The sequence below is a fragment of the Bos indicus x Bos taurus genome, chromosome 20 (genome assembly GCF_003369695.1).
Source record: "Bos indicus x Bos taurus breed Angus x Brahman F1 hybrid chromosome 20, Bos_hybrid_MaternalHap_v2.0, whole genome shotgun sequence".
NCBI lineage: Eukaryota > Metazoa > Chordata > Mammalia > Artiodactyla > Bovidae > Bos > Bos indicus x Bos taurus.
The window spans coordinates 39,126,596-39,149,641 of NC_040095.1; the positions used below are offsets into that span (position 1 = coordinate 39,126,596).

General features: G+C 40.0%; 1 protein-coding gene across 6 annotated transcripts in view; it reads right to left on the reverse strand.

The window, feature by feature from the left end:
• The window catches only part of RAI14 (retinoic acid induced 14), a 160,998-nt gene that overhangs the window by 12,622 nt on the left and 125,330 nt on the right, over nt 1-23,046 (reverse strand). For 4 of the 6 annotated variants that reach the window (XM_027520164.1, XM_027520159.1, XM_027520161.1 and 1 more), the window contains 9 exons: nt 22,251-22,339; nt 12,108-12,172; nt 8,258-8,315; nt 6,436-6,506; nt 4,812-4,918; nt 4,023-4,201; nt 3,725-3,753; nt 2,427-2,513; nt 1,422-1,508 (listed from right to left, as the gene is read on the reverse strand). In XM_027520164.1, coding sequence (XP_027375965.1) covers nt 1,422-1,508; nt 2,427-2,513; nt 3,725-3,753; nt 4,023-4,201; nt 4,812-4,918; nt 6,436-6,506; nt 8,258-8,315; nt 12,108-12,172; nt 22,251-22,339 — 772 coding nt within the window. The remainder of the gene's footprint in view (nt 1-1,421; nt 1,509-2,426; nt 2,514-3,724; nt 3,754-4,022; nt 4,202-4,811; nt 4,919-6,435; nt 6,507-8,257; nt 8,316-12,107; nt 12,173-22,250; nt 22,340-23,046) is intronic. The other 2 variants (XM_027520165.1, XM_027520160.1) reach the window with 1 other exon arrangement.

Here is a 23,046-nt window from a genome sequence, read left to right on the forward strand (position 1 = left end):
GATTCATCTATGATGCTGCTTGGCCAGCACTTCATTCTCTTTTTATGGCTGAGTAATACTCTTATATATGGATATATCTCATTATCTTTATCCATTCACTTGTTGTAAGACATGTGGACTGTTTCTAGTTTGGGGATATTTGAAAAAAGATGCTGTAAACATTTGTGTACTTTTTGAGACATATTTTAATTTCTCTTGGGTAAACATCTATGAGTGAATGGCTAGATGATATATTAGGTATATATTGAACTTTTACAGAAACTGTCAAATGGTTTTCCAAAGTAGCTGTGAGCTTTCCTGGTGGTTCAGATGGTAAAGAATCGCCTGCAATGTGGGAGACCTGGGTTCAGTCTGTGGGTTGGGAAGATCCCCTGGTGGAGGACATGGCAATCCACTCCAGTATTCTTGCCTGGAGAATCCTTATGGACAGAGGAGCCTGGCGGGCTGCAGTAGCTGCACCATTTCACATCCAACAAACAGAGTATGAGAGTTCTAGTTCTTCCACATCATCACCACCCACTGGCACTTTTTTAACCTTTTTAAATTTTAGCTATTACAAATGGTGTCCTTTTTATCTTTCTGTGATTTTTTTTAAAGAAATAAGTCTTTTTACACTCTATTTCTGAAAAACATAATTTGTCATATTGTTCTTTGGAATGCATTTACCCCGTTTGAGCCATAATCATATTAGAAGATATTAGGATGGTAATTATAAAGGTATAACTTCCTTTCCTTGCCTTATATTTTAATAAAATCTAGTTAACATAAGGTAGATGACAGGTTGATAGAATCTTTTTCAGATCAATGTGCATCTAAGTTAAACACAAATTTATTTTTAGTAATTCTTAGATGGGGGAAGTAAATATGCAATTATGCCATTGAAATTACACTTTAACAATTATAAATTTTACTTTTTTTCCAAGTATAATTTCCTAGTGATACTTAGGTAAACAAATATTAAATTGAAATATCCTCTCATTCCTTAAAATACGTTCCAACCACAAATCTACAGAATCAGGTTGAATGGATTTACTAACATTACTAAAATACATATTACTTTTATAATTATATAAAAATATATAATTACTTCTTAGTAAGACATCAGAGACTATCCATTTCTTTCTTTTTGATCAATATTATGTCAACTCAATTTGGAAAGATGACTGGTTATCAGGTAAGTTCTTATCTTTGTCCTTTTTTTAAATGAAGAAAATTAAATATTAGTTAATAAATATATTCAGTCTACTCTTTTTTTATGGAGTACTCACCAGAAAAAATAATCAGAGGATGCTTTCTGATGAAAAGGCTATAAACCAAATGACTGAGAAGTATATTCTGTTTTACTCAGTGCCATATAACTTAAGTCAAATCTATTGTATATCTTAAAATTAAGTAATAAGTTGGACACAGAAAAGAAATACCTTGAAGGGTGGTTCAGCAAAAAATACTGATTCCTTTCCTGAAAGTGGTGTTGAAGTTATTGATCTTGGGGAAGACACATCACTCAACTAAAAAACCAAAATGAAAACCATCAATAAGGAATCCTTCTTCAAAAGTTTTTCTTCTCCAGTGCCAAAGAATTAGCCTATTTAACCAATGCAAATAAATCTAACAGTAATTATGCCTAGTTTCAATTAATTCAAGGGTAATATATTTTCAATACAATTCACCTATCTCAAATACTTTCTGAAAGTTTACAGAGTAGAATTAACTAAGGAACTTTGCTCCTATATTCACTAGAATTAACTTTTCAAATTTATAAAACTTCTATTGCATATTGAGAATATTATTAATGAATATGCTAACACATTTAATATTGCTTATTGAAGGAGATATTCCTCTCAAATACTTGATAAGGATTATTCATTTTATGGCCTATGCTTCTTTTAATAACAAACCCTGGCTTGTTTTTGTTTACCATTTCATAGTTATTCAAGCTTCCTCTTCTACTCAGTAATCACTATAAGCTCAAAAATGAAAGCTGCTTTAATGTTAGTCAACCTTAAATGTAATATGAAAGGCAAATATATTTCAATAATGTTTGATAAACCAACTAAATTCATTTTCAATTAATGTTTCACCAGTCACACATTCTCCCTACTTTACTCGAGCTGTTAATGTGAGCTCTGACTGAGCTTATTATCTTAAGGAAAAAGGTCCTGTCATACATTTTGAGAATTTTGAAACTTCTAAAAATGATACAGTCTAATTCTTCAGCTTTGAAATAAGTAAGAATCAACATTATTTCCCTACTATAATCAAAATTCTTCATATCACCATTTGTAGTTTAAAACTGCTAAAGAAAAATTTTAATGTGCATTTAATGGTCAATTTTAAAACAGTTCTTTTTGACCTAAACACAAAATGACAAAACTATGGCTTTGTTGTTCTATGTTTTTTCATTGTTGGTTTTCTTTCATTTTTACCTGGGTAGGACTGATAGGAGGTGGTGGAGCTTTGCGTTTTTTTGGAGTTCCACTTCTCTCTGAGCTTATTTTAGAGACTTGATCATGCTGAAAGTTATCACAGTCCAAAGAATGGAGGTGGGTTAGTTAGGTTAGTAAAGTCTGAGTAAATAGCTTCATCAAACAAATGAGAAAAACCTCAACAGTTCATGCACTTCTTACTTTATCAAGTTCTGAAACCTGCTACCAACATAAAGTAATATGCATGCTCCAAGTGTTCTTCTAGCAGCCCATGCTTTAAAGTAAGAAAATAAAAAACACAAGACAAAACCAGATTAAGTTGGTGTGCAGAACTTGGAAAGGAGAGGATAAGGAATTGTTTACCACGATTTAGAACCCAGAGTATGTTCATAATCGAGCTCCCACTTTAATGCAAAAAAGTGGTATTTCCCCAGCCTTTTCATTACTTCCATTTCTTTTCTTAAAAATGTACAGTTGACCCTCCATATCCACAAGTTCCACACCCACAGATTCAACCATCTGCATATCCTAGAATTACAGACACAGACAGCCAACTGTACCACACTGTTTTATATAAGAGACTTGAGTGTCTGCAGAGTTTGCTATTCCCTGCAGATACCAAGGAATGACTATGAATATGGGGAAAAGGGAGAACTTCATCTCTGACGGTTATGGATAAATAACACAACTGGTACAAAATAAATTCAGTATCAAGTATTTGCTCAGTATGATAATTTTTCCAAGAACCTTGACATATAAATAAAATAGTCAAATATATAGCTCATTAATAAACAATAGTGACTACGTTTTTAAGAAAAACTCCAAAGTAACAGGGTAAACTTCTCAATTTCTGTTTGTGTAAAATGAATGACATTTTAGAAAAGATCTAATTAAAATGAAAGTGGCAAATCTCATATTTTCACCAAATATCTGACACAGATATGGATAGAGTTCTGTAATTCATGTGATATTACAAGTAGTTAAAATACTGTTGTTCTCAGAGTTAAAAATCACATCAAACCTTTTCACACCAGTAGGAAATATTAGTACATTTCAGAAAAAAGATGAATATATGAGTAGCAAGTTTAAAGTTACATGCTTTGGGAACAGGTTAAATCATTAAGAAAATATTTACCACCTTACAATGAATCATTTATTCCAAAGATATTTTACTTCTTAAGTAGTTTCAGCCTAGTCTTAATCACTTTCCTAATGGCCCACAGAGTAGTTTAATCAGAACATGTTCAAATTCCCACAAGCAATGATAAAAAAGAATCTCCTCGTCCAAAGATAAATACCTGCTTTGGTTTTGTTGGTGTCTTTAAATCTATAGAAGAAAAATGAGAGAGAGAAAAAAAAAAAACAAAAAACATAAGAACCATAATGACTCATATCCACTTTGGGTGGGTAGGGGGGTATATAAACACACACTCGCACACAAACACACCCATATACACAACATACACAATATTCAACACTTCATTTTTCCCCAGGAATATATTTAAAAGAATAATATATTATACAAATTCCTTTATTCTTTGGGGAAAATGGAGTGGGATAAATTTGAAACAACATTGGCTATTTTCTTTCACATACCAGCATCCTGAGAGATTTTTGATAATAGAAGGCTTTGAATTCCTGCGTTTTCCGAGAGTTTGGAATAATGTAAGGCATTGTGTCCAAGAGAATCTACAAGGTTTAAGTCTGCACCCTTTTTAATTAAGGCTTCTACGATGTTTGAGCTGCCAATCTCACAAGCCAGCATGAGAGCAGTTCTAAAGAGTGAGGAGACAAAAAATCAGTACTAACAAAATCTGGAAACTTTTGCTAGGAAATCATTTCATTTGTCTTAAAAACAGAGAAAAGGAGATTAAGTGCAGTTAAACCTGTACTACTTTTAATGCTCCAGGAAATTCAAAGTGGAATGCTACCAAAATCAGGTAGCTATTTTATAAAACCTCAGATTAAATCATAAAAAATATTAGGTCAAATAACAGACATAATCTTCTAACTATGATGCAATTTAAATATGATCGGCACAAATCTTGTCTTTTTCTCAAATCAAGTTTTATAAAGAACCTATAACATTATTAAGACTTTTTTTTTTAAACAATATGTTTACTTTTATTTTGCCTGAAAAGTCAAAGGAAATGGCCTATCCATTTTAACATTTAATAATGTCATCATAGACACAGTCAGCTATGATGCTCCCAGAAGTCTGGAGAAAATATTTTTTTAAGTCAAAACAGATTCTTAATTATCCAAAAAGGCAGAAAACAGTAAAGAAGTTAAAACTGCTTTAAAACAAATGATCCAAAGTACAGCTGTGAAAACTTCTCAGAATGTGGATATCAGGGAAATCACATGCTTTCTAATTTGTGGTACCTTCCATTTTTGTCTCTGGAATTTACATCTGCTCCATGATCCAGAAGAAAGCGACAGACCTCACTGTGGCCATTTTGTACTGCAAGAAGCAGTGGTATATTCCCATCCTAGGAGACAAATTCAGATTAAGATTTTAATTTAGAAGTCAAATACCAGAATTGCAAAGGTCCCGATTCCTTCTGTACTTATTCCTGACTAGTCCTGCTGGCCTTATATTTGACCCACCAATATAGTCTGCCCCCTGAGAAGGCCAAAATCACACACTAACAAAATTCTTCCTATGGAATTTCACTGACTGTGGGGTTTTCCTAAGGAGCCAGGCTGTTGGGCTCCTTGATCCCTTGATTGTCAGTCTGGTGATGAGAGAGAGAGTGGAACATGAAGTATGTCCAGGTTTGAGGCAAGTATACCATTTTTATCGAGAAACAGCTCTCCATGTTCTAGAGAAATGAAGGGTTGTCTCCTCATGGCATTACTGGGCCCCATGCTCTCTAAGCACTTTCTTCTAAGTATCCTAGCATCCTGCCATGCCATCAACTGTCTTCTCGGAAAGCATATGCTTTCATAATTTTACTAGGTATCAAAACATAAGTTTATTTGTCCATTACTGATACATGACAAGATAAAGAGATTGATGGAAAGAAAGGTTTACTATAACAATTGACAATTCCTTTAGGAAAAAATTAGATTACCAGCTCATACAAACTGCAAAATGAATTAAGAATCTCAACATCACAGTATAAAACAAATGAAAAAAATACCAGAATTTATAGGTGACAATTTCCACAATCTTAGGGTGAAGAAGGGACCTGACTCAAATTATGCAAGCCATAAAGAGAAACTCTTATTCGGTTCTTGCATTGAGCATACCCCACCTATGGGATTGACAATAATTTTAAGGCAGAATGTATTCAAATAGGCAAAGGAAAAAATAGTTACAGTATATCCAACTATTTTAATGTGGGGATATTTAAAAATACAACTGATACTTAAAGATTAAGTATTTACTGAGAGTAGAACTTCAGAATTCCTAGAAAATTATCTCTGTGAAGTTATAATACTTTCTGGTTATAAACTATTGAGATTCAGCAAGTGTGAATTTATTTACAGATTCTACGTGCTCACTTCACAATATCCCCATCAGGTGTAACTTATACATGCCAAGTCCCATGCTATAGCAGGAAATTCAGTGCTGTAAACAGGAGCAAGAGGCATGTCAATTTATTCTTCAAATAGTCCAGCAAGGTTAAAATAGGCTATAAGCGGTCTTTACAGTTGGAAAACACTATCCGGGAGCACCAAAGGTGATATATGGGTGCCAAAAGAAAATAATAGAACTGTTTAGACTTTTTTTTAATTTATTGTAAGACAAGAAAATAAGTCTTATTAATATTTAGGTTGATAGTAAGCCATGTGTCCATCCTTTGAAATAAATACTGAACGTGCATGCTGCAAAATGTTTTATTAACAGTTTAAGGACCAATGGGGCTAATACTGAAATCTGTTTTGCATAAGAGAATCTAGGTCAGAAAGCAGCAGACTTTTGCCAAATGCTCCAGAAGGAGCCCGTGGTACTCTAGAGACCAGGGTCCATCTCCACTTCTAATGGTCATCTGGTACTTACCAAATCCTTGAGGTTTATGGGGCTTCTGTGCTCGCAAAGGACTTGCACAGCTTGAAGGCAGCCCTGTGCGGCTAAGGGAAGGAAGACACAGAAACCACAGCAAATCACAAAGCTAGACTCACAACCAAGGGCATCAAACGCTTCTGGGAAAGAAAAGTTCACCTCTACCCGGTATGCAGATGATACTTAGCTGCACTGAAGAGAAACGGTGTCAGGATGGATAAATAAGTGGTGTTTTAAAATACTGTTTAATTTCAGCGTCGTCCAGACCTACGGGCAGCGCTTACCAGCTCTTGGCTGCCTTTAGGGAAACATTTGGCTTAGCTCTTCATGTATGCTAAGTCACTTCAGTCATCTCTGACTCCTTGTGACCCCATGGACAGTAGCCCACCAGACTCCTCTGTCCATGGGATTCTCCAGGCAAGAATACTTGAGTGGGTTGCCGTGCCCTCCTCCAGGGGATCTTCCCGACCCAGGGATTGAACCCACGTCCCTTGTCTCCATTGGCAGGCAGGTTTCTTACCACTAGCGCCACCTGGGAAGCCCCAAGGTTTTCTACAACTGAAACTGAAGTCGCTCAGTCGTGTCCGACTCTGCGATACCATGGACTGTAGCCTACCAGGCTCCTCAATCCATGGAATTTTCCAGACAAGAGTACTGGAGTGGGTTGCCATTTCCTTCTCCAGGGGATCTTCCCAAACCAAGGTTTTCTACAACTAGCACTAAAAGAAATTTGTAAATCTAATCATCCCAGAGTTCTGTATCAACATTTTGTCCCTTGAAACTGTGTGACCAATAGTAAAACCAAACCTTGATATATAAAATTCATTGAAGTTCCTTTTGATCCCCAAGCAAAGAAAAAATAATCTGTACCACACAGTACCTGAAATCTACAAATGCTCATAAATCTCTTAAACAAGATCAGATCAGATCAGATCAGTCGCTCAGTTGTGTCCGACTCTTTGCAACCCCATGAATTGCAGCACGCCAGGCCTCCCTGTCCATCACCAATTCCCGGAGTTCACTCAGACTCATGTCCATCGAGTCAGTGATGCCATCCAGCCATCTCATCCTCTGTCGTCCCCTTCTCCTCCTGTCCCCAGTCCCTCCCAGCATCAGAGTCTTTTCTAATGAGTCAACTCTTCGCATGAGATGGCCAAAGTACTGGAGTTTCAGCTGTAGCATCATTCCTTCCAAAGAAATCCCAGGGCTGATCTCCTTCAGAATGCACTGGTTGGATCTCCTTGCAGTCCACGGGACTCTCAAGAGTCTTCTCCAACACCACAGTTCAAAAGCATCAATTCTTCGGTGCTTAGCCTTCTTCACAGTCCAACTCTCACATCCATACATGACCACAGGAAAAACCATAGCCTTGACTAGACGAACCTTTGTTGGCAAAGTAATGTCTCTGCTTTTGAATATGCTATCTAGGTTGGTCATAACTTTCCTTCCAAGGAGTAAGCGTCTTTTAATTTCATGGCTGCAGTCACCATCTGTAGTGATTTTGGAGCCCAGAAAAATAAAGTCTGACACTGTTTCCACTGTTTCCCCATCTATTTCCCATGAAGTGGTGGGAAAATTAAAGTATAACAATCATGACAGTGTTTACTAGTTGTTTGACAGGCGATTGACAAATTCTAGCTGTATTCCTCAGTAAAACCCTACACAATCTGCAAACTGAGGAAAAGGGGAATATTGTCTAGGAGTGATGACAGAAAATGGCACCAGGAATAACAATGGTAAGGTTAATGGCTTAAATAAGGAAAATGAAAATGTACTGTTTCTCATGGTAGAAGACAGCAAATAAGAGAAGGAAAATTACCTGCATAATGTAAAGCTGTTTTCCCAGAGCTGTCAATACTTTCAGCTGGGCATTTAGACTATAAGACAAAAATCAATAAATACGTATAGTAAATTTCAGTTCTATTCAGTTCATCCTCTTTCTGCAAGGTAAGATGCAACTTACTAAGCAAAGTATAAACCTGAATAAGCCCCAGCTGCTGTGCTCCAGGAGCTTACGGTCTCATGGGCAGAGAGACTCACCTCGAAGCAGTCAAGACACAAGTGAACTGTCACCTCTCCCTTCTATCAGCTCTGTCACCAACAGGTCATCCCCACCAGCAAAACAACATGCTCTAGGAATTCTCATCATGATCCCACCTGTCCCCCCATTTCCTGCCCTAATTCTCTATCCCCCTTCACAAAACCAACCTGCTGTTAAGAACTGCCTGCACACACACCATCTCCCTGCCTCTTGTTCATTCCTGGCCCCACTGTGGTTGGGCGTCTGTCCTCAATATTCCTTGGATCAGGGAATCCAAGTCACCAACCACCTTCATGTTTCTAATGACAACAAACATTTCTGTCCTCCTCTCATCAACCTCTTACCTGCAATCCACTCCCTCTTCTCCAAACACTCTCCCCTCAGCTCCTGGAGTCCTGCCTGGCCCATCCAATTGTGGTCTTCCTTCCACTGCTCTGGCCACCCTTCCCCAGAGGGGAACACAGGGCTCTCCGGTGTCTCTTCTTCTCTACGCCATCACCCTGGGTCATCTTATCCACACCCACAGCTTGAAACCCCATCTAGAAGCTAATGCCTCCCAAATGTATATCTTAACAATGACAACAAAACTACTTCACAAGTATTGGCTATTATGTGCCAGGAACTGTTCAAAGAATGGTTTTATGGCTGCTAACAACCCTGATTAAATACCATTAAACCCATTTACAGATGAGAAAACTGAGGTACAAAGAAATCAGTAACTTGCTCGGGTCACAGTGTGGCAGAGCTAGAACTCAGACCCAGACAGGCTGCATGGAGCCTGTGTTCATGTCAGTACACAGCAGATGGCATCTCTGAGCCCTGGGTTTCATAAACCACTGCCCATTTCTCATAGGCACCTCGAACGCAACACAACCAAAACTTCTCGGGTCCTCCTGGCGCAGCTCGATCCTCCCGACCCACCCTGCCACTGTCAACAGCACATTCATCTCTCTGGTCCCTGAGCAACCACCGAGTCATCCTTGATTTCTGCTTCCTCCTCCTCCCCCACAGCTAGTCTACCACCATGCCTGTCAGTTCTGTACCCCAAACACACCCTAATCAACTCTCCTCTTTTCCCCCATCATCACCACCTGGTCTGAGCCAATACCTGCTCACCTTGACAGCCCTGACAGCCACCCGGCTGTCTTCATGGTTTGCTTTTTCCTTCCTTAGTCAATTATCTATACAAATAGAGAGACCTAAACTGTCAATGTAGCTCTTTACTTCCAAGTCCTCCGCGGTTCCAAGGAGGCTGCACAAGGCTGCATCCTGGGCCCTTCTTTTTTTGTGGCCTTACTGTGTAGCATGAGGGATCCTTCAACAGGGATCAAACCCACTACAGTGGACGCACAGAGTCGTAACCACAGACTGTCAGGAAAGTCCCGTGGGCCCTTTTTCTTTCTCCCTCACTTCCCCCCAGGTCCCCTCACTGGCTTTCTTTCCTCCCTGACTACTTAGTGCCCTTCTGACCTTTTGTACTTGTCAAAGGTCTTTTGCAAAAGGTCTGACCTTAGGTCTTTTGCACTTGCTCTTCTGTCAGCTTGGAACACTCTCTCCCATGGCTCTCTGCACCGCTTAATTTTCAGCTTGAATCTCAGCTCCTCTACAGGGGCCTCCTGAACACCTCTCACAATACTCTTGTCAGTTTGCTTCTTAGTGATGTGCAATTTGTCGTGGGCATTTGTGTCTTTGCTCACTAAGTGGCAAGCTCCAGCAGGATGCGGGCTGCTCTGTTCATGAGTAAACACTCACCATTTGACACAGTGCCCAGGGCCCAGGGACCACTTGCTAGAAGACAGAACAAGGGGATGGGGGGCAGGGGGTAGGAGAAGGAGAGGTCATCTGAATTTGAAGACTCTCACAAGGCTCTCTGTGCTCATTGCCTTGAGGAGGGAGAACTCTGAAATGGTAGCCCCTGGAGAAGGGAAGTCTCTCCAATAGACAGACAGTAAGAGCAAAAGGCCAGAGAGAAAGGAGTAGCTGCAGAAGGTGCAGGGTGAGGGGCTGGCAGGAGACAGCACTGGTCCCATTGCAGAGGGTGTGGGCTGCCCAGACAAGAAGTGAAGCAGAGATCAGAGGGGCGCAGGACTTAAGGTAAACAACTCAGTAGGAGGCCATCAAAGCCTCTGGTTTTCACAACTATCCAGAAAGAAGAACACCATTCAGATGATCTGCGGAGAGCAGGCAATGTTGGAAATGTCTGTCTGCCCTTCAGTGGTAATAAGAATAGAGATCATGTTACGACTTACCATGCTTTGGCCTAATTTTAGAACAGCACAAGGAACTGTTTAAAGGCTTCAAAGATTCCAGGGAAAAACCAATCCATTTGCATAACCAGATATAAAATTACATTAGAGGCTAGAATATCTGGTCCTTGCCCATGAGGATTTCCAGCTTGTCAAGTTCATTCTTCCCTCAAATCAGAGCCAGATGCAAAGTCTGGATAGCCAAGCCAGGATGGGAACAGAGACGTGGAATACAAATAAGGTTTTTTTTGTAAAAATTGAAGGTAAGACCACGGGTGTGGAGGCAGGGCACTTGGGCAAGTCAGTGATTTTCACTCATCCACTGTATCCAGCCCCAGAGCAGGCAGAGAAGAAAAGTTCTATTGCAACTTTCTTTAGAGAGAAGCCACATAATAAAAACCATCTTCATCATCACAGATGTTGATCTCTCTTTCTTGAATTTCACTTCAAAGACCTGTTAAGGTTAAGCATTCCTGGCACTGGAGGTAGCTTGCATCATGTAACGCAAGACAAGAAGCTGTGTGATCAACAGAGCAGACAACTTGAAGAATGTGCCCACATTTCTGCATCAGAATCGCGAAGCCAAATTAAAGCAAGATGCTGGGTCCCAAACAGTGCTCAGGAAGGCTGAGACGACAGCTCAACAGAACAGACAGTACTCCAAACACGCAGTTTATTGCTCTGTGCTGTTCCTGAAACAGCCAAGACTGCATTTTGACTGGCAACAGCTGGAAGTTACTGTATGAACTATCGGGATTTCATTAAATATTCATCTTTAAAGATAGACAGAAGCTGTCGCCCTAAGTGATCGGTATAAAAACTTCCTGGCAAGGAAGTTTCCAACCAGGGAGTTGACCTAAAATTATAAAGAAGAATAAAACCAAGAATTTGAACAAAAACTAAGAACTAAAAGCTCATCAAGTTACATACAAGGAAACAGTGGTGGAAGTTTTGCTTCTCAGGAAAAGCTGCATTCTACTAATGATTGAGCGAGAATAAATACTAGGGTATTAGAGATCCTGTATTGTAGGGATCTCCAGCAGCACAGGTATTTTTTTTTTAAGGTGACTGTTTAAAGGGAACATGTCCTTCCAAAAAGGCAAAAAAAAAAAAGAAAAAAAAAGAGCTGAATAAAGGGGACAAAAGAGCTGGATCCCAGGAAGGCACTTCAAATTTATTAGGATCCTCTTCTCCACCAGTGGAACTGCTATGGAAATCTTCTTAGCTATCTGAAATTTTAATAATGAAGCTTCTTAGGGAACCCAGGTTCTGGGATAATATTTAAAGGAGTATGCGTGTATTTATTTGCTCTTTCACACACACAAGGTTGCTTTCAATTTTTTAAAACGACACATTTATAATTTTAAGTTGTTCCACTTTACCTGAAGGAGCTTCTTGACGCATTCATGGTGGCTGTTCTTGGCTGCGAGGTGCAAAGCACTGTGTCCTAAATGGATTTAAAAAAAATTGGAAGGAAAAGACATTTTAAATCTCTTATCTCTGTAATGAAGACAACTATGAGGAAATGAACTGTTCTCCAACAAAGACAGAATTGTTATTCTTGAGAGTAACGCCTCCACTTCTTATCTGCAAAGTTCATTGTGACAAAAGCGGGGAGAACACAGCATCCTGACCCCTGGATAACATGCAGAGTCCACGCCAGCTGCCGTTCTCCTGGGGTACAATTAAGCTGTGGGCTAGAAGCCTGCGGTAGACTCTAGGTATGCAGCTTGGAAATTCCGCTTTCAGCTGTCAGCATGGGTGCCAGATGCCCTGCGTCCACAGCAGTGACAGCAGACCACGGCGGCCACGGGCCCCGGAACCCAGCCCAGGCAGCGGCAGAGAACACACCCAGCACCCACATGAAACCCCACTTCCACCTGTCCTTTCGCTTTCCTCCAAATGCACTCCAGCTCTGCAGGGGAATTACCTGTAGTTCAGATGTTCAAACTTGGAATGGGTGGAAGAAGGAAAAGAGTTATAAAAACAACACTATCAAAGGAGCATCTCTTCACGTTCCCTTCAAAAAATGTGAGGCCAATGTGAGACTCTCTGACGTTTCTGTGGTCAGATAACTTTAGGAAATTCTACCCCACGGTCAGAGGAGGCTGGCAGGCTACATTCCACGAGGCTGCAAGAGAGCTGGACACGACTTAGCGACTGAACAACATTACATCCAGTGCCCTCCCCTGTACTACCTAGCGGGCCTATAGAACATCTGTGGGTGAGGGGCTTAGGGACAGCCTTAGTGGGGCTGCCAGGCTGGCAGGCTTCCACTCTCGGGCCCTAGAGAGTTGCTCTTTGCTTAGCCTGGATCCTCTTCTTCTAGGATAACCATGCAGCTTGCCCACTAACCTGCCTGATGCCACTGAAACCAGCTTCTTGATGAGATCTTTCCTGATCTCACCACTTAAAATTCCTCTCCCACTCCTTTCATCCCTTTGCTTCATTTCTTTGTCCTTCATAGCACTCAGCACCTTCAACCTTCCCTTCTCACTTGACTCCCATCTCCTCCTACACACACACACACATTTATGTCAACCATTTTTCCTTTCCCTCTATAATATAAAGTTTGTATCCCTATAAAGTTTGAGGTCACTACTTCAGTCGTGTCTGACTTTTTGCAATGCTATGGACTGTAGCCTGACAGGCTCCTCTGTCCATGGGATTCTCCAGGCAAGAATATGGGGTGGGTTGCCAGTTCCTTCTCCAGGGGATTTTCCAAACCTGGGGATCGAAGCAGCATCTCTTACATCTCCTGCATTGGCAGATCGGTTCTTTACCACTAGCACTCCCTGGGAAGCCTAAACAAAGACCAAAGAAACAGCATGTGTGTGCTAACACAGACCAGGCTCTGCATACACACTTGTTAATTTCAATTAGAGAGTCTGTCCATTATGAGTGTCTGGGGAGGGGGACTTGGGGGCAGGGAACCAAACTCCTAAATCCTGCATTTGTAAACTGATCAAGATACCTCCAATGTAACGCCTGTAAGCAACCCACACTTAAAGCTTGTTTCTCAGCCTCAGCGTCAGTGAAATTCAAAGCTATGAAAGGTGGCCCTATGTACCATAGGATAATGAGTAGCATCTCTGACCACTATCAACTGAATGTCCAGATGGGACAAGCAGAAATGTCCCCAGACATTGCCAAACATCCCTTGGATAGGTGGGAATCACATAACCCAGTTGAGAACCCCTGGCTTAGAGGAACAACTTCTTTTATATGGTGATCTGGTCTCCAAATACCATTTCTCTGTTCTGAATTAGTCTTGACCAGAAATCCACTAATTATTAAAGAATCATATAGCTAGAAAATATCGTATTTAAAATTAGAAGGTTTTAGGACCACAGTGAGCTGCCCAAAAGCATGTATAAGGTTAAAAGATCAGATACCTTCTTTGCTGAGAAGCTGCACAGAGATTTTAAGGGTATGCATAGAGGGAGCTGGTTGGGGGAGGTAGAACACTCCATTTGACCTCTGCCCAAATGGATGAGGATGAAGAAGATCAGGAAATAAGGCAATGGGATCTTTGGAAGTAGGAAGACAAGTAGCTTCTTTTCCCCTTCCTCCTTTTACCACAGGAGACCTCTTTTCAGGAAGTATAACACACAATAATGAGTTTGCTTAAACTACAAATTGAGTTTTGGTGGGTTAGCCGGGCCCTCGACCATCATTTGTATCAGTGTTTCTAAGGAGGAGCACATTCTGTGTTTTAAACAAATGCCTTACAGATGAACTTTTGGAACCCATCCTGATTATAAGTAGAAGACTGTTTATGTCGTGTATGCAATGCATTAACTTTTGTCTATCCTGTAGACAAAAGCTCTTCTAATACATAAATAGCATCCACTGGAAAAAGGCACAGTTCTCCAAAGACAAGAGGGTAGGGAGATTTAAACAACCATCATAAAATAAATAACAGGCCTTCATTTTCAGTGCAAGTGTTCCAGTCATACCTGAAAATAAGCACTGTGTTTCTACAGAAACAACACTCTCTTATTCCTTGGCCCTGTGATGGGTTTCCCTAACCAGGAGCACAAAAGCATTTTTCACTTAAAAGAGTCTCTAAATTCAAACGATGCATCAGTCCCTGGACAACATTACCCTGGAGTGAGATGTCTCTCACAGATACCATTAAAACAAAATTCTCTTTCCAAATGCAAAATTTTCTGGAGAGAATATATTAGTGACAGAACTTCACTGTAACCAGCCCCCACATAAGACTGGCCCCCATTTGGCTGTGGATCTGTCTGGAATATCAGAAAGCAATTTCCCTATAGGAAAATAACAAGGCAACCCTAATTCAAGTGCATTTCAGCAGAATTCTACCTGGGAGTGAAGACACCAGTGCTACTCGTAAGTCAAGTGTCAGAGGCTATTCCAGGTGGTTTAAGAATCCTGCTATGCAAAGAGTCTAAGAAGGATGGCCCAGCCACGGAACACCTTCCCCCAAGCTAACTTGGACATTAACCACTTATTCAATGATTTCAGACTGCTGCAGAAACAGAGCAGAGCTCACTCATATAGTGGAGGAATTACTGATGGGACTAGGATCACAGTCTTCGAGTGCAGGTGACAAAATTTTAAACTGATGAAGTCTTAGGAGACAAAGACAAGGCAAACAAACACCAAAAGGCTGAAGTTTGAGAAATCATAGTTTCAGATCGTAATATGGGAACGTTTAGAAAAATAAAGAGAACTAAAAGATACATATGGTTTGCAATATCTACTTAAGAACCAGAGTTTCAAAATGCTGAATATAAACAAGGAAAGAAAGTGTTAGTCGCTCAGTCATGTCTGACCCTGTGGACTGTAGCCCGCCAGGGTCCTCTCCCCATGGGATTTTCCAGGCAAGCTACTGGAGTGGGTTGCCATTTCCTCCTCCAGGGGATCTTCCCGACTCAGGGATCGAACCTGGGTCTCCCGCATTGCAGGCAGATTCTTTACTGTCTGAGCAGCCAGGGAAGCCCAATATAAACAATATAACAATAAAAGTAGTATTAACAATAAAATATAAACAATAAAAGTAGTAATTAATTTGATTTTTATTTACACCTTTAAATATATTTAAACATTGTTCTTAGAAATGCTTATCTTTACATCAAGTTTTCAATCACTGAAGCATAAATCTATTCACCTAGTTATAGTTCCAGGCGAGAGATCAGAGTATGAAAGATGTATTTTTTTAAACAAAATTTTATTAAAAAGAATAGGTACATGTATATGTATAACTAAATCACTTTGCTGTACACCTGAAGCTAACATATGTTAATTAACTATGCTCCAATATAAATATTTTTTTTAAAAGAAAAAAATCCACAATGTTGTAAATAAACTATACGCCAATAAAGAAAAATAAAATTTTGTGACTTTTTTATTGAAGTATATATAATGATTTATAATATTGTATTAGTTTCCAGTGTAAAGTGATTCAGTTGTGTGTGTATATATGTGTATATATAGACACATACAAATACCACACACACACAAAGAGAAATTTCTAATAACCATTCTTACTATTAGAGTTTTGAAATTATCCCTTAATCTCTACAAAGTAGATCTGCATGGTGATTTACACTGAATCAAAAGTTGGGTTTTTTTGCACCTGCATGTATACATCATTTGAAATCTTTTCATGGCCAGATTGTGTTGATCACTGTGTATAGTTGGCCCTTCAGACATGCATACATGTGCACAACCGGCAAGTAAAGAACTGTAATCATGCAATCAGTTTTGGGCTTGCCTTTATTCCAAATTAAATATGAAATACTTAATGGACTACAGTCTGCCATTACATTTTAAATGACCCATTCTCTCAAGTACTTGAGTTTTAAGACATAACTGTTCTTGGCTAGAATATGTGAGCTAGATTGGTATTATATGTGAGCTAGATTAAGGGCATAATAGAATGGAGGGCCACCCAGAAACCCAAACAAAAGCTAAGCCAATACCAGAAACCCCAGAAAAGAAGGGTTCTCCAGTGTCTCCCTCCTCAAGCCTCTGTGCATTATGGTATCTCTATATTCCATAGCTCAGTTCTCTCTCTCCTAAGACTCTCTTCTTCTATGAGAAAAGAAGTTTTGTGTGCAAAGGGATCGAGGAAAATTTAAGATATGGGAGTGTGACAAATCACACATCATTCTCCAATTTCTATTTACACTTCCTTCTACAGCAAAACATTCTATACTTTTTTTTTTAATATTTATTTATTTATCTGGTTGCGCCATGTCTTAGTTGTGGCACGTAGGAATTTTTCAGTTGCGGCATTTGAACTCTTACTTGTGGCATGTGATAAGATCTAGCTCCCTGATCTTATGAAACCCAGGCCCCCTGCACTGGGAGCATGGAGTCTTGGCCACTGGACCACAAAGTAAGTCCCCCTCCTATATTATTAAACTGGACAATTTGCTGCTCTGCCCAGAATTCCCAGCTTCCTTTGAAGGCAGGAGTGGCCGCAGATCACTCTGTGTCCAGTGAGATCTGAGTGTACGCCACTTCATGAGCTGGGCTTTCCTTTCTGCCAGCTGGGACTGGATGTGGATGCAGCGGGGGAGCCCCCCTGGGCTGTTAGGACCAAGGCAATACCCTGGATGGTGGAGTAACAAGTCTGGGTAAGAGTCCTCAGTGTGGAGCTGAGTGGCCATAGCAACTTGGGACTTTTAATTGAAAGACAGAAAAGTCTATCTTGTTTAAGCCACCGGGTCACATTGTGTCAAATGCATACATTTGCTAAAAAACAAAGTCTGAAAGTTAATGCTTCAGACAAGCACTTGATAATAGAAGATTCTTTGGTCTTCTTCAATCTTCTGTTAATGCTCTGTTTAATCCTATCTTATCTTCCCAGGTGCTAATTACAGGCATCCAAAAAAAAAAAAAAAAAGCCTAGAAGTCTTGGAGAAATTATTCATTTCTAAAGAAACAGAATGCCACCTCCTAAATCAGTGAGGAACACGAGCAAACACAAAGGTCCTCTTTAGAGTCAGCACTGTGAGCTTAGGTGCAGACTTTCCCAGCTGACTGCTATCGCTATGTCTATGGTGTTGTTTGGCAAATAGGTGATAAGGGATGGGGTGTGTGTGTTTAGTTGCTAAGATGTGTCTGACTGTTTTGTGACCCCATGAACTGTAGCCCACCAGGCTCCTCTGTCCATGTGATTTTCCAGGCAAGAATACTGGAGTGGGCTGCCATTTCCTACTCCAGGGGATGTTCCTAACTCAGGGATTGAACCTTTGTCTCCTGCATTGCATGTAGATTCTTTACTGCTGAGCCACCAGGGAAGCCAAGGAATGGGGGGAATCCCACAAACCAAAAACATGAGTCATGAGCTTCTTCCAGTTTGGGGATTTCTTTTTCTGATTTGTACTATGAGAGTGTTTGGCTTGGTGATAATCACAGCTTTTTTATTTTTTTTAAAAATGTTAAACATTTTAAAAACCTGATGTGCAAAAGAGACTGGGCGCTAGGATGTTCACATGTATCCTCTCACCCAAGCCTCCAAAGCCATCTAAAATGATAATAATTGAGATGTACTGGGCTTTCCTGATGGCTCAGACGGTAAAGAAACTGTCTGCAATACAGGAGACTCAAGTGCAATCCCTAGCTCAGGAAGATCCCCTGGAGAAGCAAATGGCAACTCACTCCAGTATTCTTGCCTGGAGAATCCCATGAACAGTGGAGCCTGGCAGGTTACAGTCCATGGGGTTGCAAAGAGTTGGACATGACTGAGTGACTAACACTTTCACACTACCGGTACTACACACAAGGCTTTATCTACTGACAGTATTCTGCTCCTGAGATTGTTTGTAAAGCACTTATGAAAAGTCTGTGGTCAGACTTCCAAACATTTGATGTGGAAGGATAGTTGATAAAGAAAGATACTAAAATCCCTTTGCTTCTGAACTTAAATCCAGTCACCAGTTTAAGAAGTAGGTAAACTGTACCAAGTTAACCATCCTGTACACTTTGTGGATATAAAGAATTAAAAGGGTCAGTGTAATGATATATTTTGAAAGCAGGATTTTTTCTGAAACTCTGCAGGGCAGTTGGATTTATGGTAACAGATTTTCATACGAGTTCTCACTGGGTATTAGAATTGAAGATAACTGGATCTTAGCAATAATATAGCAACACTTCAGGGAGGTTGACTGAAAAGACAGCATCTATGAGCTGATTCTTGAGAGTCCCTTGGACAGCAAGGAGATCAAACCAGTCAATCCTAAAGGAAATCAACCCTGAATATTCAGTGGAAGGACTGATGCTGAAGCTAAAGCTCCACTACTTTGGAGCTTTATGATGAGAAGATGAGATAAGAAGACTCATTGGAAAAGACCCTGATGATTGAAGATAGAAGGCAGGAGAAGGGGATGACAGAGGATGAGATGGTTGGATGGAATCACTGACTTGATGGACATGAGTTTGAGCAAACTCTAGGAGATAGTGAAGGACAGGGAAGCCTGGTGTGCTGCAGGCCATGGGGTCGCAAAAAGCTGGACACAACTTAGTGACTGAGCCATTTAATTCATCCTTTCATCAAATGTTTTGGGCTAATGACAACCATTAAGCACAGTGACTAATGTCCTTGCCATTCCCTTGGATTCTGACTCGCATTCTTGAGAAGGAGAGAAAGGAGTGGGTGTTATAGCCAACAGGAAGGGCATGAGCAGTAAAAGCCATCACGTTTATCTTGTTCACTATAACAGGAAAAACTCCGAGAAGTGTTGTTCTAGATAACGCAACAGATTTTCCGTACTTTTATCCATGCCGCTTTTCCTTCTTTTGTTCCTGGGTTCTGTTTGCATGCTTTCAAGAAATCACGAGAAGTCAGTACCTCACTCAGACTAAAGCAAAACAGTAAGCCCAAGGACCAGAGTGTGGACCTCATTGTTAGAAATGAGAGAAAAGTGACAGGCAGCTCGAGACATTTCCAACTCACAGGATGTATGGAAGCTCTTCTGGGGCTGCCAAGTGCTATGGATTCTACCAGTTTCAATCAGAGTTGAAAGAAATGGGCTGTGACGGTTTCCACTAACCAGCCCAGAGAAGAGTCCAGGACGGGAGGATGGGTCTGCAGTTTCCCCTCCAGCTTGTTTTTAGTTCGTTTTTTTTTTTGGGGGGCCATGCCTTGTGGCATGTGGGATGTTAGTTCCCTGACCAGGGATTGAACCTGTGCCCCCCTGTAGTGGAAGCATGGAGTCTTAACTACTGGACTGCCAGGGGAAGTCCTCCCCTCCAGCTTCTTGGAGAGCACTGTCATCTCCACTGGCAAGGAAGAGGGAACTGTGCTGGGGTGTCCAGGTCTCACTGCATGACTCCCCAGGCTTTCAGGAAATAAGTGAGGGCTCTGGTAGTAAATACAAACTCTATCCACATGGTATTAGACAGCCACAAAAAACTATGCTTGAGTTTTTAGTACAGGAAATGATCATGGTTATCTTTTTTTTTTTTTTTTAATGGCAGGATTTAGAGTTTATTATATACTGTGATCTCAGCTATGTAAAACTGCACCAGGAAAATCTGGTAGGAAATACTGCAAAACAGTAAAAATTTTTTTTTCTTGGAGTAGAACCACTGGTTATCTTCTTGGTAGTTTTCTGTATTTCCCAAATTTTCTAGAATGAACATGCATTAAACATTTTTTTCCCTTTAATAAAAACATGGGGGAGCGATACTCAGTTACAATGGAAATAATGAGACTCCTATCTATTTTTTAACATCAAATGCAGTTAAACAAAATTATATTACAGCTCAAATTTATTCACACTAAACAAACTTTTTTAGATTATGATTTTCTTAAAGAAATCCCATCTATAAGAGGACACACCTCATCAAGGGGATGGTAGCTACTCTTACTGCTCGATGTGTATGTGGTACAACTTTAAAAGTAGTAACAATAAACTTTAAAAACAAAATAACTGGATCTTGGCATTAGAGATGATTTTTAATTAGCAACATAAATTAGTGTTCCCTTCAAGGGAGTCACTTAGGAAAGCATTCTTTCTTCTGCTGGTATTATAATAATTTGTGTTCAGTCATGTCTGACTCTTTGAGACCCCGTAGACTGTAGCCTGCCAGGCTCCTTTGTCCATGGAATTTTCCAGGCAAGCATATTGGAGTGGGTTGTCATTTCCTTCTCCAGGGGATCTTCCTGGCCCGTGGATCAAACCTGTGTTTCGTATGTCTCCTACAATGGCAGGCAAGTTCTTTACCATGAGTGTCACCTCAAGTATTGCCATTTCTCAAAATATTTATTTTGGAGCTTTCTGTGGCACTGCTCTGGAAAATCATTTTGTTACTTCAATCACTCCCTATTTTTAACCAAAAATGGTTTTACCAGATTGACACCTCCTTTACCTGACTTGACTTTAACTGGCTCTTCATCTGTCATAAAAAAACAAGTCTATTCTCAAAGAATAAATACTCCCAGACCCTGATATTATTTTTCAAGTGCCACAGACTTTATGAAAACAAGTCTGAAACATGAGTTTTCCGGCCATATTTTGAGTAATAATTGTATTTTCATAACACTTGACCAATCTGGCCCCAAGATGACTACTCTGAGGTGTGTTTTCAGGTGGGAAGCAAAAGGGATCCATCACAGATTAATGAAAAGCCTCAATTAAAGACTACAGAACAGACTAATCTTATATTCTAGTAAAAACCAACAAAAGCCTATTAGAAGACAAAGATTTTCAAGTACAATAGAGAAATGAAAAGCCACCAGTACTTGCTTCCACCTTTTGGACAACAAGGGGCAGAAACTCAGGCTGGCAACCCAGGGACTCCTTCCTATAATACAACGTTCATAAAAGACAGGACTACACTTCCTTTTCTATCTGACTCGATCATCACTTATCAACACTGGCTTCACGTTAGAATCAGCTGCGAGCTTTACAAAAGTACCAACTGGCTGGAAATGTTCAGAAATTCTGAATCTCTGAAGACAGAGCTGGGATATATATGCATGGTGTTGTCTGTAGGTGTGTGTGTGTGTGTGTGTGTGTGCTGTTTATTCTTTCCCTTCTTCTTCTTCCCCCTTTTAAGCTCTTTCGCCCTTCCTCCCCTCCAGTTCCTAGGTGATTCAGATGCACTAAAACACAGTAAGGGGTGCAGACCATGGGCAGCTGATCCACATGAAGATCCTGCCTTCTGTCCACAGAACCCACTTCAGCTAGTTGATGAAATGAGCACCTAAACAATTCCCTCCATTCATCACTTTGTAGAATGATTCATAAGAACAAAAATTGGGGGAGAGTACTTGGTCCATATATATCATCTTAGAAAATAAAAATTTTAAACGAGGGATAAGAAGCATAGTCTCTAGTTGATTAACCACATATAAGATGAAAACACTTGTAAAGGCTCAAATAATGAAACCACATCAGAGCCTAGTCATTGGAGGAGATTCTATGTTTTTCTTTTGGTTGATCTGTATAGACTGTAAATCTTCCACAAGGAATACATATCATTTCTGTGATACCTACTTTCCTGCTGGCCTGTTGACTTAAGAGAAGAAGATTACATACCGGCAGTATCTTGGGCTGTCACATCCACGCCGTGTGTAACCATGACCCTGAGGCATTCCACATGTCCTTTTGTAGCAGCAAGATGAAAACTGGAAAAGAGGTAACACAATCTCCTTAAGATTGCCACTCTTTACAGACTTACCCCAACCATGTTTTTGCCTTTTGTGTATACTATCTCTCACTTAAGCTCCAAACCACCTCGAGAGTAGGTCTTACTTTTTTCTCATTTTAAAAAGGAGAAAACAGAGGCTCGAAGTGGTCTGATAATTTGCTCATTGATACTTTTTATTAAGTAATGGATAAGGAGCTAGATCTTAGGTCTTCCCATGTAAAGACAGGCTTGAAAAAAGTAAAATTCAATGACATTTCTTACCCCTTTAGGAAAAAATAACCCGAGTCCCAACTTGATTCAATTCCTAAATATATAAGTAATTTATCAACTTTTTTCTGTTTTCCAGTGTTTTTTTAACAAAGCCATTATTTTTAAGCAATGCACTCTCTGAAGGCAAATTTGTCCAAGTCAAACAATGATTAGGGTTCTTGGACAGCATCAGTATCAAATCCATTGTTGTGTTTTAGCAGATAGCAATAGTTATCTGTAGTTGTACACAACTACACAACTTTTTTTTACATGCCTAATGTGCGCCAAGCATCTTATTACCCACTTTAGTACATTAGTTCTTTTCATCCTCATAAAAGCCTTTTAATTTTTTTTTTTAATTTTTTGGCCACGTCAAGCAGCATGTTAGAGATCTTAGTTCCCTGACCAGAGACCAAACTCATGCCCTGTGCATGG